At 38.0% G+C, this 23206-nt stretch overlaps 2 protein-coding genes across 3 annotated transcripts in view; both read left to right on the top strand.

Annotated features, from left to right (window-relative positions):
- Nucleotides 1-848: 848 nt before the first annotated feature.
- On the top strand, nucleotides 849-6238 carry LOC144631740 (uncharacterized). The gene is made up of 5 exons (XM_078490281.1): nucleotides 849-2237; nucleotides 3013-3366; nucleotides 3835-3997; nucleotides 5054-5177; nucleotides 5540-6238. Exons 1-5 carry the CDS (start codon nucleotides 910-912, stop codon nucleotides 5728-5730), a joined length of 2160 nt encoding a protein of 719 aa, XP_078346407.1. The 5' UTR covers nucleotides 849-909; the 3' UTR covers nucleotides 5731-6238.
- Nucleotides 6239-16204: 9966 nt separating this feature from the next.
- LOC144631753 (uncharacterized) overlaps nucleotides 16205-23206 on the top strand; it is a 10449-nt gene continuing 3447 nt past the window's right edge. Inside the window, exon 1 of one of the 2 annotated variants that reach the window (XM_078490302.1) lies at nucleotides 16205-16343. Coding sequence is in view for 1 of the 2 variants with exons in the window: in XM_078490301.1 (XP_078346427.1) it covers nucleotides 19423-19456 (34 nt within the window). In the remaining variant the exon portion in view is untranslated. Of the gene's footprint in view, nucleotides 16344-18770; nucleotides 19457-23206 lie in introns of those variants that run through there. The other variant, XM_078490301.1, reaches the window with a different exon arrangement.

Here is a 23206-nt window from a genome sequence, read left to right as displayed (position 1 = left end):
TTAAGCAAGTAGCACGTTTATTTTGCAAGGAAACAAGAATTATAATAACTAAATGTGAAGGTGTACGATAGCTGAAATTAAATATCCATTAAAAAGTTTCAGTAAAAAAGCTAAAAAAAACTCGGTTTTCGGGATAGTCATTTAATAGTAGGTAGTCAATTTTAATCTCGACTTCAACAATAATCAAAATTCTTCTTGTGCCCTCAATTTAGAGGGGTGGGGGTGGGCGGTTATTCGAGGCTGGGCGCTTATTAACTTTTTCTACCTTCAGGGTGGGCGCTTATTCGAGGTGGGCGCTTATTCGAGGTTGGGCGCTAAATCGAATAAATACGGTATAACTGACCGAAAACATCTTTTAAGATGTTTTCGGTCAGTTATACCGTATTTATGCATATGGTTGTTGCCGTCTTAAAAGACGGCAACAACCATATGCATAATGCGCTCTATATGGCTAGCAATTTGACCACCAACAAATGTCCCCTTACAGGCTTCATGCATTTCTTTTAGAGAATTCGCGAGATTGTAATAGGGACTTGTTAGTACACCAGAATTACGATGCAGAAATTCAGTATCAAATTCCAAGTAACAGGAGTTCTTCAGTGCGCCGTAATTAAAACCCTAACAGGTACAGGTACAATGAAGACCGTGAACAAATCAGATTTTTGATCCCAACTGGTACCAGAAAAAACCAGAGTTTTTATTTAAAAACATGGACACAGCCATGTTGGCTGTGTTCAAAATCGCAACATTTGCGGTTACTAAATTAAATCAAAATTCTTGTCAGGTAACTACTGCTTGACTTAGTCAAAATTAGAATCATCTCTGGAAGAACACCTTTCATTTCTATGGTCGGGATCAGTGCTAAACGTGGTAACGCGACAAAGCACTCAGGGAATTAGACACAGCTACATGCTAAGAAGAATTCGTCGCAGATTTGGCCGGTTCTTTCCACGCCGATGGCTTTTCGGGTTAATCACTATTTTCGCTTTTACTTTGATCATACGACGCGTGAAGCAAAATGGCTTTGTATTTGAGTTATTTCCGAAGACTTCAACCTCGAAAGAATGGAAAGCGACGAAGAACCTAGCGCTCAGTCTACCAGCTAGAGATTTTGGCAGAGGAGGGGACAGGGGAAGATCAAGATCCGCCAGTGATGAAAATAGTAGCAGATATCATCTTCTTAAAACGACGAAACTTGCAGGTAAAGCGAAGAATGGCGAAATGGCTGAAACAATTGACGTCCGAACGCCTGATTCTTTTGGAAGGGGAAGCGTCAATGTTCACATCTGGAGAGGATTGTGCTGTCCGAAAGTAAACAGTTTGAGACAGTATCCCTTATTTCCCAATTTATCGAAAGAACGTTTGTTACGTCACACCATCAACTCCGGTCCGCTTGGGACCTGGTACGGGCAGAGAATCATGGGATACATACATCCGCCGCACACGGGAAATTACACTTTTCACTTAGATGCTCATGTTTATGCGGAGTTCTGGCTGAGTAAGAAACCGAATACAATAGACGTTGAGTTAATTGCAAACATTGCAAAAGAAAATAAGGAAAAATCGATAACAAAACCTATTACAAGCACTTCGAGGAAACTGTATCTCGAAAAAGGCGGTAAGTATTTCTTTGATGTGCTGCACGTGATGAATGGTGGAATGATGCGTCGTGATCACATGAACATCACGTGGAAAGTTCCAGGAAGTCAAATGTATACAGAAATTTCCAGCGAGTCTCTTTCGCCTCTCATAACTAACGAAGCTTCATTTTCAGACCACGTAGAATTGCTTCGAGCTCCTCGTAGCGTCATTGACACGGAATTAAATGATGCCGATGGGGGAGAGGATGATGAAGATTACGAAGGCATTACAATACCTGAGATACAAAGCAAACTTTCAGACAAATTTTCATCATATTTTGGAGAAGACTTTGACCTAGAAAATCGATATGACATTAACAACTTCGATCAACTTTTAGACATATCGGAGGAGATTTTATCCGTTTTGCCAAGTTGTTCATATGAGCCCTCATACGCCAAAAAACGATCTTTTAAGCGATTTGAAGGAATTTGGCAAACACATTTTAGTTCCCGGTTCCCAGATGACGGCACAAAAGAATTCATTTGCATCGGGAACAAACAGCGTAAAGATTGCAAAGGAAATGATTTTCTTACCGAGGCCGAAGTGCTGGAACTTGTTCAGATATTTGTAAAGAAAATTGATGAGAAATATCCAAGGTAAAGGATGTCGGTTTATTTACATAGATAATTTCAAGTAAGTTTACTGTCTTTAATTGACATAATTTCTTCATTATAGTCATTATACACTTGGACCCTAAAAGATCAGTAGCTAGCTTTCAAATCAGTCCTTTATTGACGGTCGCGAGAGAGAAACGTTGTCATCATCATCATCATCATCACCATCGTCATCAGGCTTTTTGGGGAGGCCACCTCAGTTATCAATATAGTGTGGCTTCGTCAATCCAGTATCATTTAATTAAAAATCAGTCACCTTTTTCTTAAAAGTAGGAAGGCTTGTTGAACTAGTGATGGATATTGGAAGAAAATTCCAAATTTTTTTAGACCTTGCTAGAGCACTTCTGATGGGCACGGCCTGGCAAGGGTTGGCCGGATCAGTGAGTACTCAAGAATATATTGTGCACAAAATTAGAGTAAAAGAACGTCCAAGAGAGTTTTATAATGAACTCTACCTTTTCGGCAAATGACCTAACAGATTTAATTTCAGTTTCTTAATTATGCACTTCTGCTGGAGCTTAATCTGATGCAAAAGATTTAGCTATCTAGTTCAAGGGGCTTATCTTTAGTTACCTGCTCCCTTTTAAGCATTTATTTCGACTGTTCTAACACATTCTGAGAAATTAGAACGGACTTTAAGTTAGCTAGACTAGTTTTTGCTTGTCAGATCTACGTCTGATCAACGTACTTTAGCATGGAGTAGTGGTAACAATGTAAAACAAGTTAAAATGTGATCGTTTTTTAATTTATGTTTCAGGAAATACGCATTAAAGGCTATAACCAACATTGAAAAGAACCATGATGCCCTGAGAGGTAATCGATATTTCCTCGAGCTCGTATTCCGAGAGCGAGCTCGGAGCAAGATCGTAAAACTATCGGATTTCGTGTACAAATTCCACAACAGTTCGGATCTCTGTCGACCAAAGGGAATTACTTGGCAAAGGAACGTCACAATAAACGTGATTTTGACTGTCAAGAACCAGGGAGCCTGGGCCCAGCACTTTGTCAACGAAATGTCCCGGATTTGTGATGAGACACGTGATGATCACGTGAATATCATCGTGGTGGATTATGGCAGTCAAGATATGAATATTGAAGAGGCCTTGAAACGGTTAGTAGATATGCTAGATCGGATCGCATGGAAAGAGTAGATCAGAACATTACAGTGGAACCATTATTGTTTATAGCTTTTTTTGATTGGCATCTGGCTGGTTTTCCAGACTGCTTAGCCAATCAATAAGCCAATTATCGTAGATACAGTGGCCTTTTGCAACAGACGGCCACGTGGTACACAATCCGCCATATCTTACGGCAAGATACGCACTGGGACATCCAAAACAAAGAAAAGCCAAGCTTGACTGGAAAAGTCGTTTTGTTTTTAAAGGTGTCACATTCTTTTTCAATACTGCAAGGCGGATTTTGAACCATGTCACTATTTGTTGCAAAAGACCCATTTATCCACATAAGTCAATTATTACTATGTCAAAGAGTATCGTAAACTCCCAACTGGTAAAATGTGTCTTGTAAGAACATCCAAGCTCTTTTCTTATTTGAAAACATTGTTTTCTTTTTTAAACAGAAGTTCTCTGAAGAATTACAGAGTTCTGAAGCGTTCTGGTACATTTCACAAGACTGAAGCTATCCAGTCAGCGGTCAGCACCATTAGTGACCCTCACAGCATAGTGCTGTTGTTTGATCTCCATCTTCGTACGCCATCCAATCTCTTCAGCGCTGTCAGAAAGGTAACCCAAAATGACTGATGAATTTCTTTTATCTCCTCATGTGTTTTCTTGAGCATTGAGTGCCGTTTTAGTTAGGAGAAGTCCCGGTTGTTCATCACAGCATTGCATTAATTAATTAATTAAGGTTATTTAGTTGTTTCGAAAAAGGTTGTCTTAGAAAAGCATAAAAGCGTGCGCGACAATCCTGAAATGTGTAAAGGGACACTATCACGAGCTTCACTTCACAAATTCAAGAGCTTAAAGACAAATGGAAACCTACGAATAGTGGTCCAGTTTTGTTAAAAATTACTATGCCAGTGTACTGAAGCTATAAACTAGTGATATTTATTTGATGTCATCAGGAACTTTAGATCTCAACTTGAAAAGGCAGGCTAATTTTTTCAAGTCCTGTCCTTGTGGCCTGGAAAAACAGCTAAAAATTAATAATGACTCCCTTGTTTCTTCAACAACAATTTACTTTATATCTTCATCTTGATTTACTACTAGGTGCATTTCATGTACAAGCATACCAATAGTGGGCGAGAAACGGCTGTGTATAAAGTGAGGCTGGGTTTTTAGGGTGCTGGGCATGAGACTTGGCAGTGTCCAGTTGAACACTTACCTCTATCACTTGCAAGAGCAACAACTATCCCAAACTTAAGTTTACATTAAAAGTAACTTAAGTTGTAACCTTATACCGTAGAATTCCGGTTATAAGCCCTGGGCTTATACAACTTCGTAAGGGTTTTTGGGTGGGCTTATAAGCGAAGGGGCTTATATTCGGGAGGGCTTATAAGCGGACGGAAAAAAACGTTTCGAAACGAGCCTCGGGAGTGTTGATCGAAATACGTTTTTAAGTTAAAAACGCACAAAAAAGCAACATTTAGCCCTGTTCAAGACTGTCATCCGGTAGAGGGGGGCTTATTCCCGGGGGGCTTATAACCGGATGTATTTTTTTGTTTCCAGGTTGATGTTCCTATAACCGGGGGGGCTTGTAAGTGGGGGGGCCTATAACCGGAATTTTACGGTATATGGAGAGGAGTAGCTAAACTCTTTTCTTTTTTCGCGCATGCTCAGCACACAGTGGAAGGGAGAATGGCCTTTACTCCAGTTCTCTTCAGATTAACTTTCTGTGGTAGACCGCTGACCAGTACGACTCAACCCAAAGGCTACTGGGAAACATTTGGCTTTGGAATATTCAGTAAGTCAATATTTAAGTGCACCATTTCAACATGTTGTTTATAAATTATAATATATTAAATAAATTAGAATTTGATTGCACCATTTGTATTAAAAGAAAATGAATGTTGCCTTTTATCAAGACTAATTCGTTCAAGTGATTTATCTCAAGTAGTAAAAAGATATATATGTGATTATATATAATGTCAAGTAATGATGATGATGATGATGATGATGTTGATGATGATGATGACGATGATGATGATGATGATGATGATGATGATGATGATGATGATGTCTGAGAAGCCCAGAGGACTGTAGAGGACAACGAAAAATATTTGGTTTTACTGACTTTGTGTTGATAACTACTTTGTGTACTTGCAGGTATCTTCAAGTCAGACTGGGACAGATTCGGAGGAATGAATGTCCAGGACTTTCATGACAAGTGGGGCGGGGAGGACTGGGAAATGATTGACAGGGTACTGTCGGTGGGGCTAGAAGTCGAGCGACTGCGCATGCCCGGATTTTATCACTTCTACCACTCCAAAGATGGAATGTGGGACAAAAGCTCCTAGTTAATGAAAGAATAATCCTTTCCATGCTCAAGATATGTTTTGTACATCACTAGAAAAAGGAAGAAATGATTGACTCACATGTCACAATTTTCAGCTGTTCCCCTTTTTTCAGCAGCGTTTAAAAATAGGGGGAGGAAATGGCTTCTTTCGTAGCCTACTTAGTGTCCATTTCCAGTTAGATTTTTTGAACAATTTCTATTTATTCTTAATTAATTGCAAGAAAAAGAAAAGTGAAAGCGAAAGATAGGATTTCTACAGAAATGTTTTATTGTATATAATCTGTTTGTTATCATTCTAGGAGATGATCATCAGTCATGTATTTGTTGGCACTTTGCTTTTAAATTAAAGAAACGATAAATGAGTTTTCAAAGAATTAAATGTCACAAGTCAGGTATACTGTTTTGTTGAGTAATGTCCTTGAATAATTGTATTACCTCCGCAATATCTCCCCATACCTTAAAATATTCAGTACCCTTCCGGCAAAAACAAATCTGATTAAGTACCATTGTGTGCAACGGGCGTGCAACTTTATTTTGGCGGGAAAGTTGGCGGCTGGGCGGCTGATCATTATCAAACGGTGTGACGTGCACATTATTTTGGCGCTCAAAGTGCCAGGCGCCTAGTAACTTGCGGAAGCAAAAAAAGATTGTTGAAGCCATAGCGACGGGCGCGCAAAAATTGAAATTTCACGGCGCTTGATAGGAAAGAAATATGGTCTTCGATAAAGTGTTCAATGCAACATGAAATGTTTTTCTTTAAATATAAGTGCATTGTAAAGTGGTGATGAAATGAAAAATGCACTGCTATATTCTTTGAACTTTGATACATCTTGAAGTACATTGCACATTATAAATTGCTATCTTTGGACAGGTTGTAATTGGCCTCTGGGCAAAAAAAGCCGATTTCACAGGAAATTCAGTTCACAATAAGGATATACTCCAGCTTATCAATCTAGCAAGTCAAAGACTTAAGCTGGAGGGATTCTTTAGACTGTCTACTTTAGTATAAATTTTCTTTCTTTAAAGGACCCCCGCAGCTCAAATTAATAACTATGTACGATTTAAAAACCTCAAATTTGAAAGAGAAAAAATTTGGTTGGCGTTAAAGTGTAATGTTTATACTTTTTCTTATCAACTTTTTAAGCCTGTCTTTTCCTTTCTTTTGTTTCGAAGTGATTATTATAATTTTAATATATGTGTAATTCAAAACAAGAGTCATAAATAATATTTGTGATAGCAGAAGCCCCGCAGAGTTAGAAGAAAAAGGAAAAAATCTCCTTTAACATGAATATGCTAATCAAGGCTTTTAAGAGTTTCGTCTAAAAATATTCACAATATCAAGTGACGGAGTTTAGTGGTTTTGCACGACACCGCACTCAAACGTCTTCAATTTCTCGCACGACTCTCGAAGAATCAACACACATATCTTTCACACGGATCCATTGGAGCACAATTTGGTAAGTAGATGGCCAAAATACACTTTTAACTCAAATATATGTGTTAGTAAACTAACGGAACAAATACATAGTAATTTATACATACTGTAATTGCCGTGTGTACGCTTAGCTATTCGCGATGTTTCTCTTCCTCGATCGCTCTTATACGAATATCATTCTTTGCTATAGACTGATTTCTCTTGGTCGAAATTTTGAAACTTTTTCTTTTATGAACTAAATTTAGCGAGTTAACATTGAGAATCATCTAGGTTGCGACGAATAATCTCAAATCTACAAGGTGTTATAATAATGTAGAATTTAGGTTATGGCAAGATTCCGGCTTATTAACTAAATAAACCTATATTTGTCTAAGAAAACATAGTTTTTCCGCAAAATATCACTTTCTGCAAAGAAAACTCTACTTGACATCGACCGTGAATATATCAGTCGCCTTAAATTATCTTAGGCAGACAAGTGAAAAGGAATTTTATACAAACACATAAATCGAGTATTTAAATAAAACAATATTCACCGATAAGTGTTTAAGTAAAAAACACGTCCTCGTAAAGAAATAGTGAAGTTTTTAAAAGTGTTTTAATTCAAACAGAATACAAAGTTATCCATGGATGTATTTCTCTTCGCCTACACTCATATTGACTGCAAGCCCTCTAAGTGGCTATCTAAAATTTAAATAAGCGTTAAATGACTGGTAATACAGTCAATATTTGCCAAGAACCGACGAATCGAGTTCAAACAATTTCAGAGATAATTGCCTGCATTACGTATGTTTGTTTCACACTGATAACACTTTGAAAGGAAGGGAAAACAGAGCCAATATTTGACCACGTCCTTTAGCGTAAAAGGAAACAAAAGACTTGTTTTTATCGGAAGACTATTCAATGGAATATTTCTTTTTTGACGAGAGATTTTTATCTTATGCGTGCTGACATCTGCGTCCATAAGAGACATCTTTTTGCTTGGGCCTACATTAGGGCAAAAATTATGACAGTGAAATTCATAATTTGAAATTTGAAGCGATACAATTAAATGGAAAGAACAAATATTTGAAAGCTTTTAATGTGCATCGTTTTAAAATACCATCTGACAACAGCTTGACAGCCGTCTTCTACTTTAAAAACACTTCTTTCTTAAAAAAAATCAATTAAAAAATCTCCAGACTGGCTACTTTACAGTCTAATGTCTATACAATAAGTGACAGATATTCCCTTTAGGCTGGACTTCTGCTTTTCGTATACAACGTTTCAGTTTAGAGATGTTTTATCACGGTACCTTTCTCTAGATGACAGACTTCGTAACTCTCCATACTTGCCAACCTTTCTTTGTACCAATACTGTATAGAGAATGTGGTTGCCTATCACCCAGGGAGAAGTGGCATTTTGAAAAAGAATGCAATTCCATGTAGAGAGCTATTCGTCACGTGACTAAACCTGGGTGCCCATCATTTCTACCAGATCTGCCAATCAATCTGCATATGCTTTAAGTATTATAAGTTTGTTCTTGTTAGGCTTAAGAATGCCGGTCGCTTAGAATCCAACATTTCGTGGCAAGAGGATGGAACTTCGATTTCCTTCATACTTTTATGTTAGATAGGCTAGGGTATAACTTAAATCACTGTATAGTTCTTTCGATTGAATATCCTTTTATTTTAAAGAAAAATGCAAATAACAAAAATCCGTTAAAATCGTCATTTGAGGCGCTAAATTATTCATGATTTTTGCACGAGTTTGAGAACCTCGCGTGCAAAAACAAATCACTCTACCGTCTTTTAAACACTCAAACCATAGTTAGCAATTTCTAAACATCTACTGAAATGATTTTGGGAAATATTGCGTTGTTCTTTGTAGACAAAATAATTTTTTTTCGAAGGCATACAATTCACTGCCGTAAAAGTACTTGGTAAATAAAATTAATTTTCACCATGTGCGAAACCTTCAAATCGTTTAAGCTTCTGGTGGTTGAATGTTAGAAGAATGGTGTATAAATCCCTGTAAAAATTTCTCCGGGCAAATGATTAAAAGCGACGTGAGATCTTTTCGAATTCGGTTAAATATGCAAATATTTGACCTTCCGCGGTCAACTTTGAAGTTACGGGTCAGAAATAATTTTTGTTCCGTGTTCCAAGTCCTAACCCATTTAAGACCAAATTAAGCATATGAAAAAATATGTAATTTTCTAACCTTTATCTGCTGTAAAAGGTAAGTTCGAAGGCCATTTTAGCATGATTACGACTCTTATCATTCGTCGCATCTGAGCTTCGTTTTCCTTCCGCGGTCAACTTTGAAGTTACGGGTCAGACATGAATGACATGAGTATTTCAATCCGTGCACAAGTCTTAACCCATTTTGGGTCAAAATAATCACACACAAAAACATTATGAAATATTCTAACCTTAATCTGCTGTAAAAAGCAGGTCCGAAGGCCTTTTAAGCACGATTCCGGCTCTAAGCATCCGTAGTAATTTGAGCTTCGTTTGTGTAAGTATGTCATATTTAGTGGTCGAAATCCAATCTGTGATCAACTTTCGGCGCTTCTCGTCACCACTGCATCTTCTTCGACGGCATACGCCGATTGTTAGTATTGCCTCGTTAATAGTACACAGAAAATAACATCTGATCGCTAAACGGCATGATGTCGGCGCTTACAGTAGCTTACAGTCCCATCTTGCAATGGGCCGTCTGTTCGTCACGCAATACTGTGTCATGGACATTTTTTTAGGGGGTGGTAGGTGGGTGTGGGAAAGGATGAATATGCGGAAATGCTTGATTTAATACTTTATGACAAGTACGTACTCGAGCCAGCAACAACAACAACAACAACAACAACAAGTGCAGTGATATCTTTAGGCAGACAAGATAAAGCACACGTACTGTCAGTTGATAAGCGTTTGGTACAGTGTAATGCAACTGTTCGCGAATTCGGTTGCTCGCGCGGGGTTGGTTGTAATACCGGGGGTGGAAGGAGGATATAAATCTTTACTAAACAAGTAGAGTTTTTAAGTAGTTATTCCCTTTTTTACTGTAGAACCGAAAACGAAGAGAAGAACTCGCGTCTATGTTTTTTTTTTTTTGGGGGGGGGGGGGGTGAGGGGGTGGGGGCAGGGGGGTTCTAGGTTGGTTGGTTAGCAAAGTTTTATTTTTTTCACAAAGATACCTAACCAAATATCGCATGTCCTGTATAAATGGTTAATGATAGAAGTAACGATAAGTTTTGATTTTTTTTTTCGTGATCGAGTGCAACTTAATATTAAAAAACATTGCATCGTAATTTTTTTTCGCCCTACGGTAAGTCTGGGTGACCTGTGGCTTCGGGTGGTCATACGTCAACCTGTAACAAAGTACTTTCTTGGGGTGCCGTTTTGAACATACTGTCGAATTCATGATGTCTAAATTCAACAATAACTAATTTGAAGTTTAAACGAAATTAAAACATGTTAAAAAAAAAAACTCAGTGCTAAAACTCTATGCTAAAAAGTATAAGCAAATTGCTATGGCAATTCGGCGTGTGAAAAAATCGCCAAATTTAATTTAGTGGCTTCCTAAGTAAACAAAACCTTGGTCGTGCTAGTTATTGGCACCGTCTGTTTGCTTAAAGGCAGCGCGTGAACAATTTTTTCAAAGTTTAATTTATTTCACTTGAAATGGAAGGTTGTTGTTCTTTTAAGGCCCTTCTTCGTGGAGTTTGCGGTTTTGATTCTAAAGATCGAAAGAGTCACACTGAAATCGCTCCTCTACTGTCGTGTGAGAAGGACATCAGCAGTCACAAGTCCCAGTAATAATTTAGTTAACTCTAAGGGCCTGTTTACATGGAGGTGGGGGACCCCGGGTAGGTGAGGTAACCCGCCAAGGTGGGATAACCCGCCTGTCCATATAAACTCTCATTTTTTCTCGATCGCGTTTACATGATAGGTGGGGTAACCCGCCTAGGCGGGTTGCCCGGTCTGCTGGGTAGGGTAACCCTCCCAGCCGGGGTCGTGTTTTGCCATGTAAACGTTTTAAGGTGGGGTAACCCGCCTACCCGGGGTCGACTCATGTTTAATTTGAAAGTTCGCCAAATGCAAACTACACAAGCCTATGGCTACCTACGGCTTCAGCTACGGCTACAAACCCGACGAGTTTTTCCTATAGTTTCATCTGCCCGTGAAACGACAGTGCGAAAGATGCTTGAAGAATTAAAAGTGAAAGTGAAGCATCAAGCGTAGGCCCGAGCGAGTCTCGCGCTTCGACTATACACAACAATGACTTCGACAAATGCTTCGACTGATACTTTGCCTAATCAAGTAGTTAGTCGAAACCACAAGATGAGAGAAATCCAACGTAAATACTGTATATAAAAATTACAAAATGAAATGCGATAGGCGACTTCAATGAAATTTATTTCGAGACCGAACTGGCTTGCACTTCACGAAAATATGTCATTGTATGGCCTTCGATTTTCACAGAAACGAATTTGGCTCCGAAGTTCAGTAACTGAGTCTAGGAAACCACTGAAAGGAACGAGAGAAAGAAATAAACGGAGCCATTTTGTCTGTTTACGTGCTAACCTCGTGAAAAGGTCACCCCGGGGTGATAAGATTGCATGTAAACGCGAGCTAATTTTCGACCACGGCTGGGCGGGTTACCTCACCTACCCGTGGTCCCCCACCTCCATGTAAACAGGCCCTAACATGACTCTTTCCCGTGAAAACCAAACTTCAGAAGCTAGCTATTTGTTTGGTGTTAAAAGGCAGCTCTTGAAAACTTCGTTAAGGCCCCAAACCGAAAAATAACAATCTATTCAAGGGGAGGACCAAGGTTTTGTTTACTTAGGAAGCCACTAAATTAAATTTGGCGATTTTTGCACACGCCGAATTGCCATAGAAATTTGCTGATCCTTCTTAGCAAAGAGTTTTAGCACTGAGTTTTTTTAACCTGTTTTAATTTCGTTTAAACTTCAAATTAGTTATTGTTGAATTTAGACATCATGAACTCGACAGTATGTTCAAAACGGCACCCCAAGAAAGTACTTTGTTACAGGTTGACGAATGACCACCCGAAGCCACAGGTCACCCAGACTTACTGTAGGGCGAAAAAAAATTACGATGCAATGTTTTTATTAAGGTGCCACTCGATCACGAAAAAAAAAAATCAAATTTTATCGTTACTTCTATCATTAACCATTTATACAGGACATGCGATATTTGGTTAGGTATCTTTGTGAAAAAAATAAAACTTTGCTAACCAACCAACCTAGAACCCCACGGCCCCCACCCCCTCACCCCCCCCCCCCAAAAAAAAAAAAAAAAAAAACAACAACATAGACGCCAGTTCTTCTCTTCGTTTTCGGTTCTACAGTAAAAAAGGGAATAACTACTTAAAAACTCTACTTGTTTAGTAAAGATTTATATCCTCCTTCCACCCCCGGTATTACAACCAACCCCGCGCGAGCAACCGAATTCGCGAACAGTTGCATTACACTGTACCAAACGCTTATCAACTGACAGTACGTGTGCTTTATCTTGTCTGCCTAAAGATATCACTGCACTTGTTGTTGTTGTTGTTGTTGTTGTTGCTGGCTCGAGTACGTACTTGTCATAAAGTATTAAATCAAGCATTTCCGCATATTCAACCTTTCCCACACCCACCTACCACCCCCTAAAAAAATGTCCATGGCACAGTATTGCGTGACGAACAGACGGCCCATTGCAAGATGGGACTGTAAGCTACTGTAAGCGCCGACATCATGCCATTTAGCGATCAGATGTTATTTTTTGTGTACTATTAACGAGGCAATACTAACAATCGGCGTATGCCGTCGAAGAAGATGCAGTGGTGACGAGAAGCGCCGAAAGTTGATCACAGATTGGATTTCGACCACTAAATATGACATACTTACACAAACGAAGCTCAAATTACTACGGATGCTTAGAGCCGGAATCGTGCTTAAAAGGCCTTCGGACCTGCTTTTTACAGCAGATTAAGGTTAGAATATTTCATAATGTTTTTGTGTGTGATTATTTTGACCCAAAATGGGTTAAGACTTGTGCACGGATTGAAATACTCATGTCATTCATGTCTGACCCGTAACTTCAAAGTTGACCGCGGAAGGAAAACGAAGCTCAGATGCGACGAATGATAAGAGTCGTAATCATGCTAAAATGGCCTTCGAACTTACCTTTTACAGCAGATAAAGGTTAGAAAATTACATATTTTTTCATATGCTTAATTTGGTCTTAAATGGGTTAGGACTTGGAACACGGAACAAAAATTATTTCTGACCCGTAACTTCAAAGTTGACCGCGGAAGGTCAAATATTTGCATATTTAACCGAATTCGAAAAGATCTCACGTCGCTTTTAATCATTTGCCCGGAGAAATTTTTACAGGGATTTATACACCATTCTTCTAACATTCAACCACCAGAAGCTTAAACGATTTGAAGGTTTCGCACATGGTGAAAATTAATTTTATTTACCAAGTACTTTTACGGCAGTGAATTGTATGCCTTCGAAAAAAAATTATTTTGTCTACAAAGAACAACGCAATATTTCCCAAAATCATTTCAGTAGATGTTTAGAAATTGCTAACTATGGTTTGAGTGTTTAAAAGACGGTAGAGTGATTTGTTTTTGCACGCGAGGTTCTCAAACTCGTGCAAAAATCATGAATAATTTAGCGCCTCAAATGACGATTTTAACGGATTTTTGTTATTTGCATTTTTCTTTAAAATAAAAGGATATTCAATCGAAAGAACTATACTGTGTTTTAAGTTATACCCTAGCCTATCTAACATAAAAGTATGAAAGAAATCGAAGTTCCATCCTCTTGCCGCGAAATCGAGAAATTGTCTGATTCTTAGAGACCGGCATTCTTAAGTTTCTTAAAAATTAAGTAAATCTAAAAACCTAGTTTATATATATAATTAAAGAAGCTATGTCGCAAATATGAAGTCATTTTGTGCAATGTACAAAATACCGAAAGGAACCTCAAAATAAATTTTTTCTAAGGTAATAAAAAAGCAAAAAGGAAATAAATTAAAAACACTTAACAGAATCATCGATGGGGAAGTAAAAATTTAAACAATTTTTTCTCGCTCAGATGTCATAGCTCCTAAGGTCTGGATGTTAATATAACTGTCAGCTGTTATCTTCTAGTCCATTAAGATATTAATATTTCATTTACCTGCCATTATTGAAATAATGGCCATTTCAGGTTCTTTTTTTAGCCCCCGTGCAGATGCCTTCTATTCAGCTCTGCACGTAGGCTATTTATTTCCCTTCCTTTCGGTATTATTTGCCGTTGTTGGTAAAGTCACAACACCAAGGTTTGCACTTTTATTTCATCTATGACAGAAATCAATAAATTCTTTTTGTAATCTTGTAATAAACTACTCAAGAAAAGGCGATAGAGGTTTTCTAACTCCTTTTAATTTTTTAAACGCTGCTAAGCAGAATGCAAAAGAAGAGAACACTGAGCTTTGAGAAAGGTTGTTTAGTTTTATCAAAGGGGACATGACTCAGATTATGGAAAATAATTTTATTATCGAAAATAATATTATTGGTTGATTATGCGTTTGATGACCAAAAAGTAGTAAGAACCTCCAAGTCGTCTAATTGTTTGGGCCGAAGCCCTTAAAATACGTATTTTTTAACGTGTAAACTAACAAAAACGGAATTTTTTAAGGTTTTCTTTTCTCGTGGACACTGAAACCGCCGTCAAAATGGAACTTTAATTTATTCACTTATTTTAAATATTCGTTGGCCAAAAGGAGAGCGGTTTACTCGGGATAACGGCATACAAACTAAATTAATTAGTTTGACTGTGGAGTTATTCCAGTAACTGCGAGATCAAGATAAATTTTATGGGATATTCTGCGGTTTAACTTGTATCAAATCAAGGATTCGCTCTGTACAACCCTACAATAACAAATTCCACAGTTAACTCCAAGAAATATACCTTCAATAACTGATTACTGCCATGCAATTTTTAAAATATTTGCATTCTGACTTCCGCTTTGACAACGATGCTGAATTTTAGTCGTCATGACAACGCCACCTGACATTGATGCTCAAATTTGTTCGCATGGTTAAACTGGTTTTCATGCAACTTACACTACTTCAACTCATGCGTAAATGAGTATTTTACTTCATGCATACATGTGGCTTTGCCGTTCATAAAAAGTGAGTGTAAATTCTAATCATTCTTTCCTTTCATTAGATTTAATTTCAGTGCCACCCGTCGAATTCATTGTTGCGCAACAATGCGAATCGTCGGCCCTTGATCTGATTGGCTGGTAATGTATAAACAGGACGCAAAGGTGCGAACGTAAACAGAGTTTTGGCTTTGTTGCTAACAGAGTTGTTTTGTCTCTGTTTGTTGTTTAACAGTTTGGCTGTTATCCACTTCTGACTAATAAAAACGCGTGCAGTTTGCTTTGCAATAAAAGGATGTTCTTACGGGAAAAATTAATTTGCTTGAAGCATCGATTTGTAGGTTCGCGTGCAAACTCTCTTGAAGCAGGAAATTGCGAGAAAAGGTCGCGAAGCGTTTGAAATTTCTGTCACGTTCTGACCTTTTAAAATAATAACCCCTTTTCCTATTGTCTACCAAACGGCGTTGATAAATAGTCACTTCGAGAAAGTATCATCCATTTCTTAGTAAAGATATTGTTTTCCGAAATTTAAATTCTCACATAAATTTGAAAGCTACCGGATTCGATGCGTTTGATTGGCTTACGTTGTTGTCAAATTCCCGCGACAAGAACGCATAACGCGGCAAATTTATCGACCATGTGGTTCATAATAATCACCACAGCTTTTTTAATAAAAGGTATTAACACATTGAAGCGTAACATTTTATAGTTTTATCCGTTTAACTCCAGACGAACTACGCGAAGAAATTACAGACTAGCAGACGCAGATATTAGCAAGAAAAACGCATTTGAGTTGGTTAACCCGAGTAATTTATTATGCACTTAATTTTTCTAACCATCAATTATGTGCTCATAATTTATGCGCAGTGGGTTTAAGGAATTCATCTGTATCCTTTCAAATCGAATTGGCCCATTCATGACCGGTTTGTTCGGCGTCATCTAAATTGAATATAGCTCAGTCAAAGAAAAAACATTCGAAAGACCTTGGAAAGTGTTGTGCTAACTCAAGATGGACGCGGCCGTGGATCTAATGTAAGTAAGATATGGTTTAGCTAGATCGTGTAAAGCACTTTGTTTTAAATACCAAACAGCTATATTTGTTCCGTGTGTAGCTTCTAAACAACTTTCGCAGCGTGGTTCGCAGCATGTTTTTAAGCAAGAAAAACTTGGATCAATGTTTAAGTTTGGTGTGTCAAGTTCAGACGTTTTGCAAATCGCGAATTCGCGCGTTTTGTTAATTTATCTCTCCGGCGTGGAGCTTTTGCGGATGTTCAAGGAAGATTCGAGATGATAAGTGCTTTACACTATAACACTACTTAGGGCCTCTTCATATGATCCCGGTTGACCGGGCTGGCCCAGTTACCGAGATATCGGCTCACTCCTATTTTCTTTGTAAAATTTTTGATGTGTTCATATGAGAAGGCAGGCCAGCCCGGTTACCGATATCTCGGTTTCTGCAAACGAGATATCGGCAACCGGGAAGAAAATTTTCCCATATGAACACTCCAGCCCGGCCGCCGGGACGCAACTTTTTTTGAAAAAATAGCTTCCCTTTCGTAACTAGGCGGTCAAAATGGCATAATTTTGCCTTGTATCTATTTCCACTTTAGAAATATGCGAATTAGCTTTATAAGTTAAGTTACAAGGGTCGATAAAGCTACGATAGTCGCGAAAGATGCAACTTCATTTGTCACAATTTTGGTTTCGTTTCTTGAATTTTATCCCCGTCAACCGGGCTAAAATTTTCCATATGAACAGACGTCAAAATCTGTCCTGGTAACCGAGACAGCCCGTTAACCGGGCTCATGTGAAGAGGCCCTTACTCATGGAAATTAGGTAAACAAAACATTTTATGACTCTTTGTTCAAGACTTAACGACGTGTCGACAATGTTTATGGGAATATTTAAAGCTAACCATAAAACTGTCAGGGTCGGCCAGGGTTTTTGGGTATACGGTATACAAGCGCTTTTTAAATCGGGTATACGGTATACTTCAGCTGAAATTTGGGTATTCGGTATACCACATTCTATTACAAATGGGTCTAGTTCTTCCTTCTTGTGCACGTTTTGTGGTAAATCTGAGGAATCCCTTGAGCATTTATTCATTCACTGTGAAATTACATCTAGCTTCTGGATTTCAGTAAAGGAATGGCTTCAAAACTACCTTTCTGTTGTTAATAATTTAAATGCTTTTAATGTAACATTTGGGTTTTTTAGAAAAGATCTTCCTTTACTAAATCATATCATCGTCTTATGTAAGCAAGTAATTTTTCAATGTCGAAACCTCAATATAAAGCCATCACTTTTATTATTGAAAGCCAGGATAAAAATAACTTACGATTTAGAACTTGCCCTAGCTAAACAAAACAAAAAGCTAAAAAATCATAACGAAAAATGGAAAGAGCCTCTCCCTGTTTTTCAACAGTAATTAAGAAATGTAGAGTTGATATTTTGATGGACCTAATAGTTAGACACTTCTTGTATTTTTCGCATTTTCGTGTGTGTATTTTTTTTTCCCTTTTTCTTCTATGTTTTTTCTATAGACTAAATGTAAGTAGTGTTAGTTTTCTTTTTCTTCTATTCAACAAATTATGATTGTATTTTAGTAATGTAAGTAACTGTCCCGTAAGGAGTGTAAGTAATCTTTTTGTAAGTACAGTCGAAGCTCTCGTAAGCGGACACCCTCGGGACGCGAAAAAAGTGTCCGTAACTGGAGCTGGCCGCTTACGAGAATGGTTCTCGTAAGCGGCCACTAGAGGTGAAGGGAATAGATGGCCGCTTACGGGAGCTTGCCTAGCTAACAAGTGGTGTTTCAAAATGTAACCGGACGTGGATGACGACAAAACAAACACTGAAATATGGTTCTGTAATCACTGTAAAATCATTGTGACGAACGGCGATGTAAAGTTAATAAGAAAAAACAAGATACAGAGGTTGTTTATAGAATTTTCTTTTGGGTGTCCGCTTACGGGAGCTTAAAAACAAAGAAAAAGTCAAAGTCGTAATCTCTGAAAGTGTCCGCGGCCGCTTACGGGAATGCCCGCTTACGAGAATGTAAAAATACAGAGTTTGTATGGGAGTTAAAACGGGGTTTCAAACAAGGCGGCCGTAAGTAGAGCTGTCCGCTTACGGGAGTGAGAGCTTCGACTGTAGTCTTTTTTTTTTTTTTGTAAGTAATGTAAGTAACTGTATCAATTGATTTGTAAATAAGCTTTTTCCTTTTTGTATGTTGCAATTAAAAAAAAAAACATTCTATTACAACCACCGGGAAAGAACACACTGTTTCCAAATTTGGCAATAAGGGAACAGTAAACGTTAAGTGGATTGCAGATGACACTATCGAGATTAAAGAAAGTGATTATTACATTTACTTAGCGTTGTTACACTCATCAGAAGACAAAGTTCTCTCTTTTGAAGAACCCAAACTTATATCGCTGATAATGACTTGAGTGAAAGAGAGGACGAAACTGACAAGCACTACAGCAGACCCAAAAGATGCAGGAGAATGGCAACAAAGGCAGATGACTTTCTGTTTTATTAGAGACTAAAGGCAACATCGGACTTGAGCCCATTTTTTTATATAAAACAATACTAAAACTTCTGTGTATCTAAAACAACGGATGACAAGATTTCAAGAAATGTTTTCTAAGCATTGATTCGTGGTCTACAGGATTTCCTATAAGTGCGGCAAAGTTTACATCGGTGACATCGAGTTTTCAAACAGAGAGGTCTATTCATGATAGAACCAAAGATACGACTCTCCTGTACCCAGACCTCCGCCGTTTAAAAGCACGCCCACGAACCGGTCATTGTCCGCTTTGGGAGAAGCTAAAGATTATTGATCAAACTTTCACCTGTGAACAACAACAACAACCGAGATTTCTTGACATTTTCCAGCCGTTCAGTGTTCTTTTCTAGAGATACCAGTGAATCCCACTATGAGGATTTAAACTCACAAACCATAGTCAGCCGTCTTTCTATTTAATCTGACATCGATCTGACCATTCCTTGTAACCCATGTGATCTTTTATCATGAGAAAGTAATGACAGTCAGGCCCTACTGTGGATTGACTGATTGAGAGCTTTCAATTAAATGGAGAATTAATGATACATGGCCGTTCATCATTGTTGGAGTGCTAATAAAGGTAGGACTTAACAAATAAGTGCTTGTTTTGCTACTACTAATTTTGGGTATACAGTATACAACGTGTTGATCAATTTTGGGTATACTGGGAGGAATTTTGGGTATTTTTGGGTATTTTGAGTAATTTTTTTCGGGTATACTGGTATACCACTACCCCCCCTGGCCGACCCTGAACTGTAAAATTTTAGGTACAGCATTGAAGTTGAAACTGAGAACAATTTATTCGACACTGAGCGACTTTAGAGCTTGCTATTTGCGTTCAATCACTCGAATAACAAATTTTGTTGTTGTTTGAAGGGATTAGTGATCGTAGATTTGACAAGTATTGCAAATAAATGTGACTCAACATGAAAACTATTTACAGACAAATCAAACAGTGTAGGTAAATTTTGACACTACTCAAAAATTAACGAGTAATCACATTTCTTGCGAAACCACCCGCGGTAAAAGAAAAATTTCCATACTTCCTGAGCTCTTCACAATTTAAGATAGGTGAACAATATATTACATGTGACGTTTAAAAGGACGCGGTTAGCTGGTTGTCAAGAAATGTTTGAGTACCTTTCGGCTTCCATGGCGACTTCGTTTTCGTTTGCGGAAAATTGAAATTACACTGCGAATGAAGTCACTTAAAATGGATTAGTAAACTGCTACATCTTCAGAGAATCTAGGGAGCTAGCATAATGCAAAGTCGAAATAACATAATTATTCACAATGCATCGCTGTTTTAGTCGAAGTGAGAGCCACTTATTAGCGACGCTTAGCATGTTGAATCATTTGAGAGACTAATTTTAAATTATTCGAGTTCAGGAAAAATGTTAACCATAAAGAATATTGATCAGTTTTATAAGGAGGCATCTTGAATAGGTTTTTCAGAGTGTTGCGATGTCCTCGTAAAACGTCAATGGCATAACGAGGGTTGTTTAAAGTTTTTAAAGTCAACTTCAAATTGAAATATTTTTGACAGGGCCTAGCACTGCGTGTACTAGATTGATGCTGTTTCAAAAAGGAATGATTAAAAGACGTGATGAGTGAATGACAAAAAAAATATGCATTATTGAATTTCTATTAAACATGAATAGTGATAGAAATCACTCAACTTGCAGCAGTTGAGTGCAATGAGTTCGTCTGTTGCACCGCAATGTTACATAGGGCAAGGTGTCGTGCGTAAAATGTTTTGCCGTTTCGAACAAGTTACATGAAAGATTGCCAAAAATTGTCATGATGATTTCTCAAGAAATGATGCATCGAGCTGGCCAACTTGATTGTCTCGATCGCCTTCAAGTTGTTGGAGAAAGTTTAGACAAGTAAATTTACATGAAAGATTGCACAATGTCATAGACTTAAGGTGGTACATATGGCTGAAATGCGTCTAAAAAGAGCCCATTTTAAGATATTTTATTAACTTTGTTTAAATCCCTAAATTTTGCCAGTTGAAAAAGCATGAAATTGTAGAAAATGTACATGAGAAGTGCTAAATCCGTAACTAAAAAAGCGGATTTAGTTTGATTTTAATTTGTTACCTTATTTTACCGATTTTTCTAATTCAAAAGAGTAATTAAAACGGAAACATCAAACGTGAATGTTCTAAGCATTTTCTAAACTAAATTGGCGCATAGTTTTAATAATCACTAAATTAACTCGTTGGGGATTAGTACTTAGAGAAACTGCTTTGGTGCGTCGGTGGAAATGAGTAAGTTAACATTTAGTTAACTTCCAGGAGTGTTCACCAGTTTCCAAACATGAAGAAAAATATTCCATATCAATTGTGATGAAATATTGTAAAACAAATAACACCACATGAAATAACTACTAAAAGATTTAACTTAAATGGTCACACAATAGGGTTTCATCTCTAGACGTATACATCATATAACATTATTAAAGATTATACACAGCACCACAAAGAACTGCTCAATAGCTTTCATTTGAATCATCACACTCTAGGGTTTAATCCACAGACTTAAAAGTTAGAACACCTTGTTCAGCGCAATAAACAGAACCTCACGAAAGAACTGCTCAACAGCTTTCATTTGAATGCCCACACTAGGGTTTCATCCACAAACTGAAAAGATGAAACAATTTTTTATATTGCCTCGTGGCTTGGGTAACTTTGAAGGTGAAAAGGCCTTCTAACCAAGCCGAACATTCTTCCAACCCTCTCTCACTGTACGGATCGAATACATTAACAACGAACACAAAGACTCGCTGCCTAATTCACCGTTAGGTCAAAGTAATTATAACTTTTTAAAAGCCAGCGCTTTGTCCAGATGTCGCTGCTTGGTTAATAGAATCATTCGATGCAGTCAAGTGGTCATAATCCGCTCCGAAGTTGCTATTTTAAGGTTGACGGACGCGTTTGTAGACGGCGCCCTCTGGGCGTTATCACAATTGCCCGCTAGTTTTCATTATGGTCAATCGGACAAATGTCTGTCTAAATAACGCTTCGATTAATCAGGGGATTAGTGCAGTTTGTAAAGAAACTATTGTGCTTAGTCGGCAGGCATGAGAAAAGAGGACTAAAATTTTCAAAAAGACGGCGACACTTTAAAATTTACAAAACATAAATTTTAGGTTTGGTTGATCGTCAACACCCACAATTCCTTGATGTGCTCTAATGAATACGCTCGAAACGTCAGCTCAGACGGCGGTCAATTGTTTTTGTAAACGCAAAATGTCCTTTTACTAATAAACATCACTTTACACATTACGCCCATCAAATATCGTTTTAAAACATTCCTGTTCGTTTTATTTAAACCGACTATTTATTTGCAATTAAATTTGTCCGTTGTTTCTAGCGGTCTGTTGTATAACTTTCAGTTTAGTTGTTTAAAATATTACAACGGCTAATACAAACCAATACATCAGCTCTGAGAATTAAGTGGTCTAGCTAGACAATATCGGTTAGTGGATGATTTAAGTGATTCTCATTACCTTTATGCTGACAATGTATTAATATTGTAAGAAGATATATTATTTCCATCACCATTGGGAATGCCTGGAACACAACAGGGAAAATTTAGTCAACAATGTATGATAAAAAGTCAGCGAAACTCCCGCATTTTCCCGGTACAATTTGTCCATAACAGCGATTATGCTGTTCTCGATGCGCGCACTTTATGTATCAGTCAATTCCAAAACCGCTCATGCCCCCCCCCCCCCCCCTTCCTTGAAAACCCCCGGGCATTTGACTTTTTTGAAAAATTTTGCACAAGTTCCCCACTATATTGACAGCTTACATGGTCAAACGCCCCACCGGTTAGGGCTTCAAAGAGGGTCAAATCCCTCCACGCTTTTCAGATTTTAAAGAGGAAAGAAAGAAAACGCTGATGTTACCGTTTGCTCTATGTAACTTGAAAACGCTTTTTCTAGCTTAGCTATAACGGAAACATAAAAATAAAATCTCTTCTGACAACGAATCCACACTTAATTACTTTTCAATAAAGGCAAAAGGCTATCAAAGCAAAAACAGAGGTGGAATTGTGAAATGACAGACGTTCTGTGAACACTCGTGTTGTAGTGAGTGAATGGACTATGAAACCAAGATGAAACCCTTTAGCAGAAGACCGCTGACTAATGTTTTTTTTTTCGATGGTGAAATGCCTGACCCAGTGGGCGAAGTTTTGCGTCAAATGGCCCACTATACGGAGTTCACCTCAAGTCAAATGCCCGGGGTATGCCCGGGGTGTGGCCGGGGTATGTCCGGGGGGATGGGCTGTCTTGGAATTGACTGATACATTAGTAAAGAAAT

The sequence above is a fragment of the Oculina patagonica genome, chromosome 12 (assembly GCF_052425735.1).
Source record: "Oculina patagonica isolate OP01 chromosome 12, crgOcupat, whole genome shotgun sequence".
NCBI classification, from domain to species: domain Eukaryota; kingdom Metazoa; phylum Cnidaria; class Anthozoa; order Scleractinia; family Oculinidae; genus Oculina; species Oculina patagonica.
This window is presented reverse-complemented; position numbering and strand designations above follow the sequence as displayed.

Coding starts and splice junctions, on each gene's coding strand:
- LOC144631740 (XM_078490281.1), top strand. CDS start 910: ATGCTAAGAAGAATTCGTCGCAGATTTGGCCGGTTCTTTCCACGCCGA. Junction 2,238..3,012: donor ATTGATGAGAAATATCCAAG/GTAAAGGATGTC, acceptor TTTATGTTTCAG/GAAATACGCATTAAAGGCTA. Junction 3,367..3,834: donor ATTGAAGAGGCCTTGAAACG/GTTAGTAGATAT, acceptor TTTTTTAAACAG/AAGTTCTCTGAAGAATTACA.